We start from the raw sequence: 18,829 nt of genomic DNA, 5'->3' as shown, positions 1-18,829 counted from the left end.
CCCCGGGCCCCCCCGCGCTCCGCTCTCCGCTCCCGCCGCCCCCGGGCCCTCCCGCGCCCCGCTCTCCGCTCCCGCCGCCCCCGGACCCCCTCCCGCGCCCCGCTCTCCGCTCCCGCCGCCCCCGGACCCCCCCGCGCTCCGCTCTCCGCTCCCGCCGCCCCCGGGCCCCCCCGCGCCCCGCTCTCCGCCCCCGCTCCCCCCCGCGCTCCGCTCTCCGCCCTCGGGGCCGCCTCCCGCGCGTCGCGGCCCGCGCCGCCCCCGTCCCGCCGATGGCGCCCGGGGCGCGCTGGGCGCTGTGCGCGCTGGCGCTGTGGGCCTGCGCGGCGCGCGCCTCCGAGATCACGTTCGAGCTGCCCGACAACGCCAAGCAGTGCTTCTACGAGGAGGTGGCGCGCGGCACCAAGTGCACCCTCGAGTTCCAGGTAGCGCCGGCCGCGCGCGCACCCACGCGGCCCGCGGACGGGGCCCGCGGACGGGCGGCTCCGGCACGCGGGCGAGGGCCCTGCGCGGCCGCCCGGGCCGGGGCGGGTGTGCGGAGCCTCGGGGCTGCCGCCTGCCGTGTCCCGGCAGCCGCGCGGCTGTTCGGGGAGGTGCTGTAGCTCTCCCCGGCGCTCCCGGGCCCCGGAGGTGCAAAACACCATTGCCAGACCATGCCTGGCCTTGGCCGTGGTCAGCCTCAAGGCCGTCCCTTCAGCTGGAGAAGCGCTGGAGAGCGGGCAGGGCAGCAGCAGCGCTAGGGAGCAGTCATCCTTGTTGGTGGAAACTGTGTTTGCCTTCACGGACTCTTGAGAGGCTGCAGAAAGAGAAAAGAGCATTCTGCAAAGCACCCCTGGGCCTTTCCTCCCTCCTTCCCTCCTGTCCCACCTTCGTGTTTTCAGGAACATTTTAATTCTCCTTATTATCTGCATTTGTACTTTGTCCTAAGTCTTCCAATTCCTTGCAAGAGTTTTTTCCCTACTCTCTTTGTTCCTTCTTTCTCTTGTGTCTCAGATCCCACATTTCATGTCCCTTTCTGTTCCTCCCTGTTTTCTTTTTCATAGAGTCCCTTCCATGGAGTACTTCTCCCCAGTTGCCTTGAACAGGATGTCGTTGGAGTTGGCAGGACAGAAGCCAACTGTTCTCACCTACATTAGCCGAGGTGGTCTTAGCTGAGAGGAGAACAGCAGGAGGTTTTGTCACCATGTGTTTTGTCCTGCTGGTACAGTGCAGAGCAGAGGCAAGGCTCATGCAGGCTCATGGGAAGGAATGCTAGGGGGACTTCTAAACAGGCCTCTTTTTTGCATGTAAATTGGCTCTTTCAGCATCTTGTGTGATTCGCGTGAATGGATTTTCACATATATTGTATATTATCATGTATTACATGTATTATAGGGGTGTAAAGCCCATCCTTGGAAAATTTGGTGTTAAACCTCAAAGATGAGCCGTTACTTTATTATAGGAAATTTTATTCCTGTGTTCGTCCTTGCAATCAGATAATCAGTTCTGTATGGAAAAAAACATGAGGAGCGGGAAAAAAAAAAGGAGCAAACAAAAACAAGTAGGTGCAGGTGTATTGGGCAGGAAACTCAAATATTTGATTGATTGATCGATCAATTGATTAGTTAGTGCATGGCATCAATCATTGATGTGATGTGTCTTGTCATCACATTTCTGGGAAAAAAAATGAAGATAACACTTATGAATTGAACAGTTAAAACTTACCTAGATAGGTAGTACTTAGGTAAATAGATGGTTTAAACTATGTTAAGAGCTTTTCAGTGATGCTGGTAACCAGAAATACTGCCTTTCAGATTTAATCTTTCTAAGGTTATATATTTGGATACTCTGGTGTCCTAAGAAGAGAAAATAAAATGTCCCTATTTTAGCCTGGGCCGTGCCTTTGGATGCACATCTCTTCCTCCTTCAGATACTTTATTTCAAAGGCAAGAAGCTGGTAACAAGGGTTAAACTGAAGGCTGCTTATTGAGAGTCATCAGAACTGCCAGCGCGCCCTGCCTGGGGGACAGGATTGCTGGTGTGATGCTGTAGAGTCGTGCATGCCAAAAGCAGCGCCAACCCAACGTGGAAATGCTCAGGACAGTCTGAGGCCGCGTGTGGGCATCCCGGGAGTGTGCTGGTGCGGGAGGGGAGCAGTCGCTCCTGGCACGGAGCGAGGCAGCGAGCGCGAGCCGCGCTGCGGGGCCTGCCGCGCCGCGCAAGGCCGTCCTGCAGCGTCGCGCGGGGCCCCTCGGGCCACGCGGCCAGGGCTTGCTGTGCTGCGTTTTAGCAACCCTACTTTGCCAAATCAGTTCCAAGGATGGGCATGTGAATATAGTGAATAGCTGAAGCATCACAGTTACGTGTTTACCCCTTCAGGTTTCATCTACGATACCCTCTAGTCTGGTACCTGTGTCTAAACCGAAGTCGCTCATGTAAATTGTTTGAAAAAGTAGCTGATGCTACCCAGGCTGAATTTAAAAAAAAAAAAAAAAAAAAATTCTGATCTATGCGTCTTTCCTAAGAGAATGCTAAGTTTTCCAAACTTGCTTCAGAAGGTTTTAAAATTAATGCATTGTGTTTTAGAATGTATTTCTACATTCTAAAATAGCGTCTAAAGTCTGCATTCAAGTAGTACCACTTGACAAAAACTTCTGCGAATAAATGTATAAATGTCTGTTCTTTTAAAAAGTCTTTTTTTTTTCCCTAGGTGATCACTGGAGGCCATTATGATGTTGACTGTCGTTTGGAAGATCCTGATGGCATTGTATTGTACAAAGAGATGAAGAAGCAATATGATAGTTTCACATTTACTGCCTCCAGAAACGGAACGTACAAATTCTGCTTCAGCAATGAATTCTCTACTTTCACACACAAAACTGTGTACTTCGATTTTCAGGTTGGAGAAGATCCTCCTCTGTTTCCTAGTGAAAACAGAGTAACTGCCCTTACTCAGGTAAAGCTGTGAAGCCAATTGTTTTTACAGTTCAACTGCACTAGATATATGTGTATCACTACTGAAAATTAAGGGTTGGAGCTTTTTAAAATAAGATGAGTTACTGGAAATGTATGTTTTCTGAAAGGTAAGATTTATCGGACGCAGAGCTGAGAAGAAATTACCAAGTTTTTTAGTCTAGGCCAGTGCGTGTGTGTGTATGTGTATATATATATTTAATCAAACTGCCTTTTAATGATGTAGTTCTATTCCTGTGTAAGTGTGTGTTTTAGGAAGTGTAAGGTTTAATGGATCAGGGTTTTCAGAATTTCTGAACTTTGGAGAAAATGGAAAGAAAATCTGAGCAAAGGAAAACCCCAGATGAAGAAAGTCGGTCATACTCAGCTGACTTCTAGCTAACTGTACTTTATAGACACCGAGTGTCTAAACAATATTCTTGGTCCAAACTTACTTTCCTATTTTTCCCCTCCTTTTTCGGATTTTATGGTTTTGCACTACCTCTGGCTAAACTAAATCCATCAAAACTTGAAACTCTTGCTCCATGAGTCCTTATTAATGTTCTTTATATTATAACTGTCACCAAGCCTCCTCTTAAACAACATTTTAAAATGCTGGACATGAACACTCATTTACTGGTCTGGACTCAGAGGTATGAATGCTGCTTCCCAATCTTCCATCAACCTTTGCTCCCTTGAATTTATGCCATATAAGTTTGCAGTAGCTAAGATCTGTAAAAAGTAGGTGATCTGCTGTGAATTCAGTTCAGATCTTACCTCTTTCTTCTTGACACTCTCCTCTGCTCTTTGTCTTTCAATTTCTGTTTCCTTAGCTCCTCATCTTAACTGTTGTTTCTTTAACAGTCCTCATTCTGTGCTTTGCTGAATGGTGCTCTTGTTTTGTTGTGTTTTGAGTCTTTTTCTGGTTGGTTAATTTTCTTTCTTTTTTTTTTTTTTTCTTCTACCTTGATATTAGTAGAGGGAGTTTTGAGAAGACAAGTGCAAATCTTTTGGGAAGGGATAATGTAATCGTTGTATAATTATTGTATAATCATTAGTATCATTGCTAAGCAAGTGCTTGATGCAGTTTTCTTGTAGTATGATTAATTTTGAGGCAGACATTTGCGAGGACTGTAAAACATAAATCCGTGACACCAGGCTGGCTTCATATGAGTTTTAAAGGATTCCTGTTTCAGAGTAGGACTCTGATTTGTTGGTGAGATCGATGGCATGTCTAGAAATTCAGGAAGAGATTTTCTTCAGAATCTTAGGCATGTTCAAACATCTTACTTTAAAGTTGGCAACTTTAAAGTGAAACCTGGCATAAGTACAAGTAAAATAAATGACTGAGACACCTTATTAGGATGTCACACACTCCCTTTTCAGGAAATACTGCTTTTAGTACGTATCTAACTGTAAGTGGTTAGAACTTCAGTATTTTGAAGATATATTTTTGAATTTCTTGGTGCTCAAAACAGGCAGTGATGGATGCTGACTTAGATGAAGTGAAAATGGAAAAAGTACATGAAAAATTATCTAGGGCTTGGAAAGCTGGAAGTTTGTAGAGATTTAAAAGGTTATTTTCTCAGTTTAGAAAGTGAGATGTGATTCTTATGAAATATGACAAAATGGAGTTAGACATTCGTTTTTTTTTCTTGAGCATTTATTATCTGATGTGGTTGGGAGCATCCAATAATGCTAAAAGATACTGTCCGAAATGTGCTTTATCTAATCACTTTTTATAAAATACGTGACTAAAAGAAGAGTTTTTTGCCAAAGGATCATGTTGATGTGTGTAGTCTAGACTTCAGGATTTTGTAAAACCTTGAGTTTAAGTGAGAATAATGTGTGAAGGATTGTCATACTTGCATTATGTACTTTCACTTGCATGAATATTTCACTTGCATGCATCTCTTAATGATACAAATTACTTAGTAGCTACCTAAATCTGGGAAGAGACTCACTGCTTGTTGGCTAGCTTATAGAGAGTTAACAAATGGGGTATCGCAGATATATTTCAATATATCTGTGATATATTCTTATATTCCCTTTTGAATGTAAGCATGTATGAATCTATATCTCCTTGTGGATTTTAGTGCATCACTTTTTATTAGATCTGCAGTTTTACATGCTTCTGTACTTAAGTCATCACATTCACAGGTGTGGAATTTGATTAATAAAGTTAATTTTAATAATCATTCTGATAGCAGACTGATTATGAGTCTGCAAAGCTGTGTGAATCCTAGTTTTAAGCATGGAATGGCAGAATGTGGTGGGTCGGTTTTTTGAAGGTTCCTTGCTCAGAGCTGTGTTTGTTTTCCTCTCCAGATGGAGTCTGCCTGTGTGTCCATTCATGAAGCTCTGAAGTCAGTCATCGATTATCAGACTCATTTCCGACTGAGAGAAGCACAAGGCCGCAGCAGAGCGGAGGATCTGAACACCAGAGTGGCCTACTGGTCAGTGGGGGAAGCCATCATCCTTCTGGTCGTGAGCGTCGGGCAGGTGTTTCTCCTCAAAAGCTTCTTCTCAGATAAAAGAACCACGACAACCCGTGTTGGGTCATAACTGGTGGGGATCATGCTTCAGGTCATGGTGTGCTCTTCATCTGTAAAGATGTTACTGTCCTCCAGTTAGTTGTAGGTACAAAGGAACTAAAAATGTGCAACATTTAAATGTCTACCCCTTCTCATCCATTAAAATCATAAAACATGCCCACTAAAATAAAGAAGGAGCTCCTAATTGGAAGTAGAAAGAAAGCTTTAAGGTAATGTTTTCTAATGCTTGTATTTAAATACCTAGGAGTGATTGGCCTTTCTTTATTTCTACTAATTTTAATCCAAACTGAGCTTGCCGTTACCAATAACCCATGTGTGGTATAATGCTTTAAAAGAACCCAGTAATCTAGTGTCTGATAGGGAAGACAATGCATATGAAAAACTGTTTCAATTTTAGTTTTCAGGCTGAATGTATTGGGCTATAAACAAGCAAATGTGATGAACTGTAGTTGCAGAATATTTTCTTGCACTGTTTCGATTCGCTGTAACAAAAAAACCCTATATTCTTTGCTTATTTGTACAACTATTGTGAGCTTGACACTAAATCACGGTGCAAATTTTCCACCAGCCTGGTAAGTCTTCACCTTCAAAACCTGCTAAATTTTATACTTGAGTGCATTTGCTTGAACACGCATTCTTCTGCATTAAAATATATTGCATTTCCTCTTTTACAATGTTTGTTTAACTGATCGAACTGTAAGCTGAGACTACTCAGGAAATCCGTTTTCTGTATTCAAAAATCCAAATCTTCAAGTTTATTTTTAGAAAATGCAATAAAACAGGGGATCTTGTAACTTGGTTACTGAAGCTGTACAGTCTCTGTACTCATTTATGCTGCTGCTGCTTTTCATATTTAAGATGAGAGGTAACCTGATTTGTTGAGCAACACAGCACCAGCACTGGACAAAGTTATATTGCATCTGTTAGGCACATACAAAGCTTTTTACTAAATCATTTTCCTATTAAGAGGCCAATATGATATTGATACTGCATTGCACGAGTGCTGTACATTTTATTACCCGGTGTGTGGTGCGTTGATACATTATAGCTTTGTGCATCTAATGGCCACTCTTTTTTTTGCTAGTCATCAAGAAATATTTTAAATATTTCAGGGTATCTTTTTGGTAGATTTGTAGTTATATTGTTTCCACTGCTCCTGTCTGTAGTAGCTTATGTATTGTGAAGTCTTGTTTTATTTCGATGTGGAAAGTAGTAAATGTATGTACATACAAATAGCTTGAATTGAGCCAGTCAATATAAGGCTAAACTCCTTCAGGTGGCTCTGGAGGAGTAAATGCCCTCTGACCAATTCTCAAGTGCACACAAGCTAAATTAAATGAAAAACTTTGTGTGTGTTACTGACCTTAATTTAAAAAATGTCACTTAAGCTAGCTTTCAGCAGGCAGAGAGAGAATGCTAAATCCTTATTAATTGCCTGTAGTATTTTCAGAAGAAAAAAAATGGAGAAGTACACATACAGGTGACACTTCAGCATAATTGATGTAAGATGACCTGACTATAACATGTTGTGATAGTTCAAGAAAAAAAAAAACAAAAAAAAAAAAACAAAAGCATTTCTTGTAACTGAACTGATTAGCTGCTCTTTAAGAAACTGAAGTAAAAAGCTTAAAACACTTCATAAGATAATTGAAAGGTCACTGGAGTATTAAAAAGCCTAATGTGTATTAAATTCAGGTTAGGTATAGTGTCCTTCTGTCTTGTTGCAAATTTTAAATATTGCAGTCCTGTTTTGGAGATGCAAGCTCCCCAGAAGGGTACGCTCAGAAAAATCCTAGCAGGCTTATATTTTCTTCTTACGTACCACACAAATCTGAGCCTGCACACTGCTCTCTGTTGCACTTATATGCTTTGCTCTTGTGTGTTTCATCAACTGATTTGCAGGATTTTTTGTGCTTTATTACACACAAAACTGAAACAGATAGGGCAGTTTGGATGCAAATATGGATTAACAACAGGATTTAATTTTAATTAGTGACCACTATAATCTTTTGAAGTTCGAGTGATCACAACAACTCTGATGACAACTGAAGTATTTGCTTTAAAGATGTGAAACATGATTTCTTTTTTTCCCCGCTAAATTAATTGTTCTGTGGACTGTCAAAAATTGGCAGACAGCAAGGTAGACCAAATAATGGTTGGCCGTCATACACATGACTGTATTTTTTTTTCCCTGATGTTTGAATGTGCAAAATGGGGCTGTTTAACTCAATATTACTCCCGCTGCAGAAGTTTAGTGGACTTGACTTTTGCATTGAAGTTAGGTATCTGAACCAATCCTCTGGTAACTTTCTGCACAATATGCAGTAGTAGATTAAAAATGCCTTTATTTTTGTGTTACTGAAAACATGGCACCCGTACACATGTTTAAACATAGCTGTGCATATTTTTTAAAGTAAGTTACTGACTAGGGTATAATAAAACACATGCTAACACTTCAACAGTGGGTGAAGAAATGCTTTTGTGATTTTTTTTTTTTTGTGAAAGCCACATCTTTTATATATAGAAAAAAAAGTTTCCTTTAATAGAATGATGCACAACTAAATCACCCTGCATTAGGTATATAGGATACAGCTGTGTTTTTAAGTTGCAAAAGGCCCTGGGTTTCAGCTATTCCTTGGATGTTTTATGTTTACAGAACTTCTTTGCAAGTCCTGAAATGTCAGTTCTTGTTTTAGCTTGGGGAAACAAAAAGTTTAGTTTGAATAAGACAAAAAGTTTAGTTTGAATAAGACAAAAAGCAGACCCTGTGAATATTGTATGGGAAAATAAAAATTAATATATCAATATGGTCTGGTTGTTTTGTTTGCATCTGGTGGGGGAGCATTTTTCTTCCAAAAAGGCTCTGAATAACAGTTTGAGAAATTGACATGTATCCTAACATGTTACTAACAAAAATGCAGATCTGCATGACATGCGATTGTTATTTCTGTGGCAGTGAGGAGGGCCCCACTTCCCTGCTGTTCCCAATTATTTGTGCTTTCCAGTCACTGGAAGAAAACCCTCAAGTCTGAGTGTAATGGTGTGGCCCCTGGCTCTTTGAAGGGCCTGCAGTAATACTTACAAGCCTGTTCCTGTTGGGGCAGAAATCAGAGCATTTCCCCTCTGATGACAGGAATGATGTGGAATCTGCTGCAACTGCTGATGTTAATTTTGTAGATACGAGGTTAATACAGGCCAAACCAGTAACATACATCTAAATAATGATGTCTAATGGTGGCATATAGCTTTAAGTAATACTTGCAGCAGCTTAATTTGTGACGAGGTATTTTATAATATGTAGCTTATGTTGAGTGCCAGAGCATGTCACTTGGGCACATTTTAAGTTTTAAAAATCTGGTTTGGACAGCTGCCACTGATATGGTGCTTTCCAAAAATGGCTTTTTTTTTTTTTTTCCTTTGCTGGTAATTCTGTGCTCAGAATCCTTATACGAGTATTTACATCAATGGGATTCAAGAAAACTTTTACCTAGAAACGTGGGTAAATTCTGGCATTCCTGTGAGCTCTTAGGGTTTTTGTAAGTGTCGGGCGCCCAGGGTTCTGAGGCAGCTTAAGGGCTGCTCCCGCGCCGTTTCCACTGGAAAACAATCATCTGGACAAAACAAAAAACAACCAAAAAAAGGTGAAAATGGAGAGATGACTGCGTGGATCAGCTGACCCGCCACGTGACGGCGAGCGCTCCGCGGCAGAGGAGCCGCCGCTTGCAGCGTGACCACAGCAGGTTTCGTGTCCGCGAACGCGGCGGCTCCCGCAGCCCCGCGCGGCTTCGGCGCGGGTGTCGCCGCCGGCGTTCCGCTCCTGTGCGCGGGAGGGAGGACATGGGGGCTCCTTCCTGGCGCGCGCCGCGAGCCGCTGCGCGGGGACGGCTGCGTGCCGTCGAGCGCGGCCGCGGGGCGCTGCGGCCTGCGTCGCCGCTGCGGCCTGCACCGCCGCCGCGGCCCTGTTGGCTTTGCGGTGGCAAAGCGGGAAAGGAAATGGGTTTGTTTATGTAAATTTCGGATTTGATGAACAAAAATGAACTCAGAAATTATTTATAATTCATGCGTATTGTCATGACCTCTTACAAATGCTTTTTCTAGCAAGTTGCGCTGCCCAAAGTCTCAAGCGGAATGAGTTAACCCGCGTGTGCCTGGGAAGGTAGGTGGCCTGAGGTTTTCAGACTGTTATTGCTCTTCAGCAGTCCGAGGTTTTAAAACTGTGTTGCTCTCAGAAGGCTGCTCCAGCTTTTCGTGCTTGGCTGTTGTGAACTTCTACCGGGTTAAGCTGAGCTGCTGCCTGACCTGCTCTTCTGGATTTTTGACCAGCGTGACGCTTGCCTTTGGTAGCACGTGGTGTCCTGCCACACTCTCTGTTTAGCTGTTCTCCCACCATGGCTCTGGTAAAGCTTCTTTGGGAACCAGCAGGCCCCTAAAATAGCTTTTGCTTAGGAGTATTATGACTTTTTTTTCTCCCTCTTTTCGTGGTGGTGGTTTTAATGGTTTCTATCCTTGTGATGCCATGAGGGCAGGTGGCTGTGCAGGGCAGAGGGGCGCTGGGCACCCACCGAGCTACCCTGCCCAACATCAAGAACTGCTCCCCATCCTGGAGGTGGATGGGGAGGGATGAGTAAGACCCCCTTTGGGAGCCTCATGAATCAGAGTGTGTGAATAACTTGTCTCCTCCTAATATATGCATGTGAATGTACACTATAAAAATATATTTTGTAATAATATTCATAATCTATAAATATGTATACATAGCAGCTGGGATGGAGTCTCTGTAACACGGTTCCAGCCACTGCTTCCTTGAGGATCTGCCCAAGTATGACAAAAGATGTGAGGGCTGCTGGCTAAGACGCACGTGTGACAAGGTAAGTCACTGCATGATGCTACACAGCTTGCATGCTGTTCCTTAGCCTTGTTGCTTAAACCACAGAAGAAGGTATACACTAATGAGAATCGTAGTTGTTAAATACGTGGCTCAAGGGCTTGGACTGTTTTTCTTCATTTTTATTTCTTCTGTTTTGTGCCTGAGTCGTTACAGTTTGTCTGTAGTGTAGTGAGGGAATACTCTATTAAATACCAGGTGTTACAGTCCTTATGATTACACTGGTTTTGAGTTTTCTTTTTAAATGGTAGCCAGATTTCTTAATTCTGAAAGTGAAAAAAAATAATAATGATATTTAAAGCAGCTGTGAGATTTACCACTGCCTAGCTTTGGAAACTGTTTGAACAATATTTGAACAAAAAGGTATGTCTCCCAAATACTTTGCTAAATTAAAGAACTGATGGGAAAACTGGGAGAAGAGTTTTTTTTATTTTGAGGTGACAGAGTTTTTGAAGTGAAATACATTTTTGTTTTTGAATACTCTTCCCAAATAAAATCAAGTTGATACCAGACTTGCCTATTTTCTGACATTTGGTTTGTGGTAACAGAAATAACTATAATACCAAAATCCCTTTCTTGGGCTTTCCCCTCTGCTGTCTCTTTCTCTTCCCAAGATGCCAGGATGAATCCCCTCCCTGCTGGAGTTGACTCCTGCGTTTGCGCTCTGGTCGCTTACCAGGATTAGCAGGTGCCAGGTCGTAGCCCTGCTCAGGGGCCAGGTCCGTGGGATGACTGTGCAACTCCAGTCAGGTAAACTGGGATTTTGTACGTTGGAAAAGGTGGCTGTTGTGAGAGCTGTACAGTGATAATGCACTTGATAAACTTGGACCTCAAAAATTAAACAAAAGTTCGTGATATAAAGACAGTATTTTTTTCTCTTTTTTTTTTCTTTCAAAGTAAGCAAAACCTGAACAGGACTGGTCCTTAAAGCCTTTTTTTTTAATTCCCCTGAAAAAAGTCATGTTAAGGGGCAAGACAGCTTGCACATCATTAAGTAGGGAAAACCACAGTTTCAAGAGAAAAGCAAGCTTGTCTGAACAAAAAAATATATGAAGTTAAAAGATTAAAAATCATATAAAATGCTGAAGTCTTGTCTGAACAGCACAAATAGAGGATGATATCTCTGTGTGTAATATTCTGTTACGTGCAATGTTTTAAGAGGCGGGAAAGCTGTGGAGCGCTCCATAGGGTGCTGGAAGGTGAGGGGCGTGATGAAGGAATGGGGAGCAGCCTGGAGGACTCCTGGAGGAAAGATGTTTGTGGTTGAATACGATGTAGCCATCCAAGGCCACGTTCCATGTGAAACACGTGGGTTTTAACTGTTATTAAAATAATTACTTGAGTACATGGAGTTTCTGGTACAAGATGGCATATGGGAACGTGCTGAACCAAATTAATCAAAACTGTTCGGAGGCTGTTGGGGGAGCTATGAAAGGAAATACTGATAAGATCCTCAACAGCAACATTGTTCTGCTGGCAGACTTGTCTGTGCTCAGACCGATTCTTTGAAACAAAAATCAAATATTTCTTTGTGTGAAGCCTTTAATTTGTAGGGCAGGCCTAACACTGTATAGACAATACTGGCTTTTTTAGTAGGATAAAAACGTGTCAGGAAGTGACAAATACTGTGTGCCGTTGGCCTGCAGCTGGCTCTCTCCGGGCAGCGGCAGGCGGATATTGGGCAAGCGGCGCCGTTACCGCCCCGCGCTGTGCCGGGCCTCGGAGAGGACCCGGACCCCTGCAGGAGGGCGCCGGGCTCCGGCGGCTCCTGCGGCGCTTTGCCCTTCGCGCAGGGAGCTGAAGGTGCTTCACACCACCCGATTTTAGTTTCTTGACATATGTGCGTTCGGGGTCCCAGTAGAGTTGCAAAGGTGTGAGGGAACTGATTTAATGAGATTTGGTGCTTTTAGAACAAAAAGAGCTACTTAAAAATTAGTGTAATCCATTCATTATGGATTCTTAAATTGCTGTTGTGTTAAGTGAAGAAGGGCATCGTATCATCAATGTTGAGTGCAATCAGTTCTCACTTATGGACAGTAGCAGGGTGGAGTAAAATGGTTGCAGTAAGGCTATAGGCAATGCAGAGTGTGTTTGAATGTTGTTCTAAGGAGGTGCAGTGAGGGAGTCCTGGTGAAGAGAAGGGCAAAGCTCGAGTCCTGGCGTTCCCGAGGTGTCGGTGAGAGGAGCTGTCGAGGCCTTGTGGCGCCCTGCTCTGTGAGTGCAGCTGCTGTGTCCGCTCGTGGGAGGCAGGCGCCTCCGCAGCCCGGATAACCCAGGGCTGGCAGGAATGTCAGGACAGCACAGAGGGCATTTTGAGGATGGTCTGCTTGTGTCATCCAGCGGTTGCGTTTTGTGACAACTTACACTAGCTCATTTTCGCAGACAGACGCTGCCTTGTCATTGCATGTCTTGCATAGAGCTTAGCACAGCAAGCTCCCTGGAGTGGATCAGCAACCCCTCCAAAGGCCTCTGAAGAGCTGCCTGAAAGGTGGTTTCTGCCAGAGCCTGTGGTGCAGTGAGTCGCGCAGGTTTGTCACAGCGGTCCTCCCCTCCCCATGGAAGACGCAAGGTTGCAGTGGAGCAACTGCATTCTTGTCCTGACCGTCACAGTTGTTGTGTTGGGCAACTGTTCGGTAGCCGTAGGGGCTTTTCCAGGCGCTCTTCAGTCACACGTTCACATGTGGTTTGCAGTGAGCTGGCGATGCCTGGAAGCGCAGCACAGCGTCGCCTCCCTCTACTGCCTGTGTCTCTTGTGCCAAGCAGATCTCACTGGGGACTGCTCTGGGAATCCTTTTGCTCTTGTGCTCCCCAGGCATGTCAGTTTTCAAAAGACTATTTTTATCTTTCACCTGGAAAGGAAAACATGATTGTATTTTTGACCAAGGTTTGCATTTGTGAGCTTACCACCATCCTACTCATGGAAAATGTGAAGGAAGGAAGACCATTAATATTAAAATAGATTTTTTTCTCTTCTAACTAGAAGATTTTGTTCATTTGTAAGAGTATGAGTAATCAGAAAATGCTTTTTGAAAACGTGTCTTACATTCATGCTTGAGCCACCCAGGCTTGAGTTTCACTGCAGCAAGAGCAATCAAGTTCTTCCTTTCTTTAATTCATAACCTTCTGAGCTTCTTTTCTCTATACAAGCAAACATTAGCACCAAACCAAAAATCCAGTGACCCAAATACCCACATTTTTCTTGTGTCACAAAAAAAAAAAAAGTCACTATTGCCATTTTGTCCTGTACAAAGCATTTTTCTCTTTGATATTTAAAAAGATAAAGTATAATCTTGGGCAGTAGTGAGGGAATGGCATAATGCTAGTTTGGCCTGTATCTGCTTATTTAACAGGTTGTAATGTTCTAAATTAATGGCATCTGAGAGAGGAGGAAATTGCATTAATTCTTCTTGGAAACACTCTTCATTATTGTGCTGTGCCACAGAGAGTGGATTACAATAATAAACTTCAGTTTTGGATCTTTGACAAAATCACTGCCTACTGCCTTCCCAAAAGATGTTCACATGGATTTACCAATTTTTATTCCTATTCTGTTTCTTTTCAGTTACCAAAATATGTGTAGTCTTCCTGTCTATTGCTTGGAGCTTATCTGGCATTTCTGAAAATTCAGAAGTCCCATGGCATCATCCCATAGATGAGACCTAGGGATTGCATAGGGAATCAGTCCTTCCAAAACAGCTGAGAAGTAACAAATTGGAGGTCCTGTTTACCTTAGTGTGCCAGTGGTTCAGGAGCTGGTAGGTCGTGGATTGATTGTCCATGTTTCAGAGATGAATGGAAGTGAAATGGGGTAAAGCTAAAGCAAATGTGAACAAAACCATTTCAAAGGGGATCTGCTGCTCATGGGTTCATGGCACAGAATGAATCCTAGTAGCTGTGTATTAGTTATGAAGTATGGCATTAGTAGGAAGGCACGTATTGTATTGCATATGTAAGTCGCAAGGTGGTGCTGTTCAGCAAAGGTGAAATGTGTCAGAGTATTTCCAAGGAAAAAAAAGGCTTCTACCATTGTACAAATGGAGTGGCTTCTGAGTGCAAATATGCATGCCTTTGCACATGCACAGGATTTCAGACAGGGCCAGAACAATTCATCTGTCTTTTATTCCAAGGCTGATAAGCCAGGTACTGTGTTTTTCTTCTATTTTATCTGTGTAGCTTGTATGCATTCCACTTCAACACAAACGTTTCAAATTAGCACCAAGCAAATGTTAAGAAAGCTTTGCATATGGTGTGGAAAAGAAGCAAATTACCAAGGAACAAGAAGTTTTAAGCTTATCAAGCATGCCCATAAACAGGCAGTGCTTAAATGGTGTGGAAAATAATCTTTTGAATTTCAATTAATACATGTCAGGAATTGGACTCGCTTTTTTGTTCTCAGTGAATTGATCTTTCTTAATTTCTTAATGTTATGTTCCCAAGCAAATATCCAAGAGAGTAACAGCTAATCTGATTAGTGAAGTAAACTGTTGCATTATTGTTAAATTATGCTATGAGCATGTGCCTTTGTCAGAATGGTGTTTTATCACAGCCATAATGGTCTAAGGACGAAGGTGATATGTGGCTGGCTGGAGGAAGCAATATATCTTCTATAACACAGCTGATATGGTAGGAGAAAACGGCCAAAATTTCAGGCCTTTCAAGGCCACCTTCATATTTTCAGGGTTGCACACCCAAAAGCATGTCTAATTTTTTCTGAAGTTGTATCAGTTACTCTAATAATTTGTACCAGCAAAAAAACCCTACCTCCTGCTTTGTTAGTGTTAGTATTTCTTTCTCAAAGCAAAGAGGGAATCTTGAGTTCCAGTGGACCTGCTAAGTGAAAGACCACTCCGGGTTGAATTAATTCAATTAAAAATTTCCAAAATAGCATCTGGATTTCAGACATCCTCATCTTTTGTAAATTACCATTGTAAAATGTCATTGTCATAAATCCTTTATCTTTTGTATTGCTTTATCAATAAATAGCTGCTGAGTAAAGATGAGTTTATAGTTGATGGATGTGACTTCTTTAAAATGGCTTGAATTATCACTGCTTGGTGACAAAATTTTTAGTGCATGTGTGCTGCCCTCCTGGGTCAGTGGATATATACATATATATATATATATATAATTTTCAGATGCCAACACAAAAACCAATGCTATTTTGTGAAATCTGAATGTTCAGTCATGTACCCCTGGGTTATCTACACATGGAAAAGACTGTGGAAAAATGACTGCCTATTTTTGGTTTTGGGTTAGTTAATAGTCTAGATCTTGCATGTCATGATTGATATGCTGATCTTTCAACTGCTTTCTTGGGTACATGAGTAGTGTGACTGCAATAAGGTCAGAACAATCACTCTATGATTAAGCAAGATTTACCAATGTCTATATGTAGTTGTATGGTGGCATATCTTTTCTCAAATGCTCAAAGATAAAACCCCTTTTCCTTCATAGTTCAGAAGAAAATCATAGTTACTTTTTATATATTAAAATATAATACAAAAACAGTGTGCATAGTGGTCTCATTCCCTATTCTTCAGCATTCATTTTTCCTATTTTCTCATTTTAAAAAGTTACCAAATTGTTCTCAGTTGCATTGGATTGATCCCTACTTGTATTAAGTAGTTGTTAAATATAAGTGTAGATTGTATTTAGAAAAGGAAGTGTTCCCTACATCGTTAGATGAGTACAGTTTTTAAAAAACTTATTATGAAATGTTATGACAGACTGAAGGGAGGGGAGGGTGTGGAAGTGTCCTTATATCACACTGGTTCTCTTAGTGTCTTAATGAGAACATGACTGTCCTTTTCCGAGCAATGCAATAAATGCTTGTCTCACTGCAAATAATTTCCCCTTGTATTCAACATTTTTCTTTCCTCCTGTTTTTCATGTGCATCGGCATTGGATCAACCTGAATGATTTCACTTTTCCAAGATTGTATTTTTCTCCCTGTATCTCTTTTCCAATATTTTATTTCTCACTGTATCCCCTGATCAGAGGCAATTTCCTTGAATTCTATCATTACTGCTCCTTTCTTATCACAGGCTTTGCACATAATATTTCTTATCATTTAAGCTTACTCCACTTACCACTAAAATGAGCTAGAACCTTTTCACTGCTTTACATCTGATCCCAGTTCAGCCATATATCTACACGTGTCCCATTCATTTGTAGAATACACTTGAACTCCAAAACCACTTATGTTTATCTGTGGTATTTATACAGATACTTTGCATTTGATTAATCATAGCTATATTCAACAGTTTGCAGGATTTGGAATCAGTTAAAAGAGTATTAATACATTGTACAACATGCTGTATAATATATTGACTTTGTTTTTTTCTGACTTTGATGCAGTTTGGTGTCATGTTTTTGGCGTGGAGATTTGTTCTTGGTGAACTGATCTGTAGTTCTCCAGACGTCCTGTGTCATTGTGCTTGCGTACTCTGTGCATAAAGCTAAAAATCACATGGATTGGATTTTTGGCAGGTTTTGTTAGTGGAGTATTTTAACTACTAGTTTCTGTAAAACAAAGTATCAACTTTTTTTTTCAACATTTCAGGCTTATCAGGCTTATTCCATTAGCATGAATAATAGCTTCCCCCAGTTAAAATAGTCTGTATTATTTCAAAAAAAGGGAAGAACTTTTTATTATTATTGCCCTAGACTAAGTAACATTTTCCTTTTTTCCTCCTTTTTTTTGAATAGAAAAAGAGATGTTAATCGCATCAGCAGCTCATTACTGGATGTGTTTGTCATAATGGGCAGTGCTAATGCCAAAGCTGCTCTTTCACCAGATAGCAGCAAAAAGGCTAAGAATATGAGTACAGGTCAGAGAGACTCCAAGCAAGTTCATGAATTGTGTGGCCTCTCTGCTGAAATCAGGGAGCCTGCAAGCAGATCTCCAGAAGCTGGCAGCAGTAACGAGAATATTGAGAGTATTTTCTATAAGTTTGTGATTCTGCATGCTGAGAATGATGTAGATGAAGCCATCCGGATCCAGAACCTGCTGCAGAATAAATTTTGTATTAAACCTGGAATAATCTTTGCTGAAATGCCTTGTGGTAAGCATATTCTGGAAAATTTAAGTGATGCTGTGAATGGCTCAGCTTGGACTATTATACTGCTGACAGAAAGTTTTCTGAAGGGTCCTTGGTGTGAGTTTCAGTCTTACACCTGCCTTGCCAATGCTCTTAACAAAGAGCATAAGTACAACACCGTGATACCTGTGAGGCCGCTGAATAACCCGCTTCCCCGGAAGAAGACTCCTTTTGCCCTGCAGGCTATTAACGCCCTGGAAGAAGACAGTCCTGCGTTTGCAAACCAAGTGGAGAGAATTTTCCAGGAGTCTATATACAGGCAACAGCAAGAGATATGGAGGAGGGAAAGAATGAAACTAGAGCACTTATGATGGTGGAAAGAACCTATGTAAAGACAGGTGATATTAGAGTAAAGCAGAAGTGATATATTTGCTTTGACTTTAATAAGGAAGAGAAAGTCTTCTTTTGACAAAACTACTGATGAAGTTCTCAGAGATGGCATGTTAATTAAGTACTGGGGAACTTGTGCTGCATGTCAAAACACAACTGTCATGGTATCTACTTAGAGGCACGAGATGCTGTTTCCCACCACCCTTACCTGGTTTTGTCTTTATTTTTCGAGCTCTGCCAGACATGTACGGTCTTCTGTCAACATGGCACAGCTCTCCACATCTTGTGGCTGATGCTAAAACATATAAGTAAATGGGGAATACTTGTTATTGCTATGAAATCGATATGTTAGAGTACTCTATGGAATATGCTGCTACTTTAAGAAATGGACACTCAAATATGCAGGTGTTTTTTGTTGCACTTTGTTTTTATATAGCAAACTTTTTGATGCATGCTGAATGTTTTGTTTTTTTAATAAACACATTTTTGGCTGCTTTTGACTAAACTCGGTTTGGAACATTCTTTAAAGGAAAAAAGTTAATTAATGTGGGAGACTGTTTACCTCTTAAAGATAGGTGTTCTGAACTCAGGTTGTAAAAGGGAGAAGGCTACAAAAATCACATTATTTGGAATTACTTGCATTTTATGCACTTCAAATCCTAGTGCTTAAGTGTATTTGAACAGGTTTAGGATGGATCTTCACTGCTTCTTTTTCCTGCTGTACTTGATAGGACTACTGATGATGATTCAATAAGCCACTTGCATGGGGCATAAGCATAACTTTGTATTGCTGGTGTGTAATGATCTTATTAAAATCGCCTCAAAACCTTTTTCTTTCCTGATGGAAATGAAATTAAAGCATCCTGCCAGTTTGTTATTTTCTGAGTGACGGAAAGGTGCCTATTCTGTGAGTGAGGCAGGATGTCAGCTCTGAGCCAAACAGTTTTTCTCCATGCCACAGCCACAGGCTGGTGAGTGGCACTTCAGTGCCCACACCAAAGCAGATCCCGCACTGATGAGTTGCCCAATGC

The 18,829-nt window shown here is 41.8% G+C and overlaps 1 protein-coding gene across 1 annotated transcript; it reads left to right on the top strand.

Moving 5' to 3' along the window:
• Nucleotides 1-269: 269 nt before the first annotated feature.
• On the top strand, nt 270-18,229 carry LOC104573711 (uncharacterized). The gene is made up of 5 exons (XM_088530296.1): nt 270-422; nt 2,687-2,932; nt 5,257-5,490; nt 11,054-11,118; nt 17,077-18,229. Exons 1-5 carry the CDS (start codon nt 270-272, stop codon nt 17,777-17,779), a joined length of 1,401 nt encoding a protein of 466 aa, XP_088386422.1. The 3' UTR covers nt 17,780-18,229.
• Nucleotides 18,230-18,829: the final 600 nt, after the last annotated feature.

The sequence above is a fragment of the Tinamus guttatus genome, unplaced genomic scaffold (genome assembly GCF_059628265.1).
Source record: "Tinamus guttatus ecotype Peru unplaced genomic scaffold, ASM5962826v1 Tinamus_guttatus_pri_ptg000365l, whole genome shotgun sequence".
Classification (NCBI taxonomy): Eukaryota; Metazoa; Chordata; class Aves; order Tinamiformes; family Tinamidae; genus Tinamus; species Tinamus guttatus.
The sequence above is the reverse complement of the archived record's forward strand: the minus strand, read 5'-3'. Positions and strand labels throughout refer to the sequence as shown.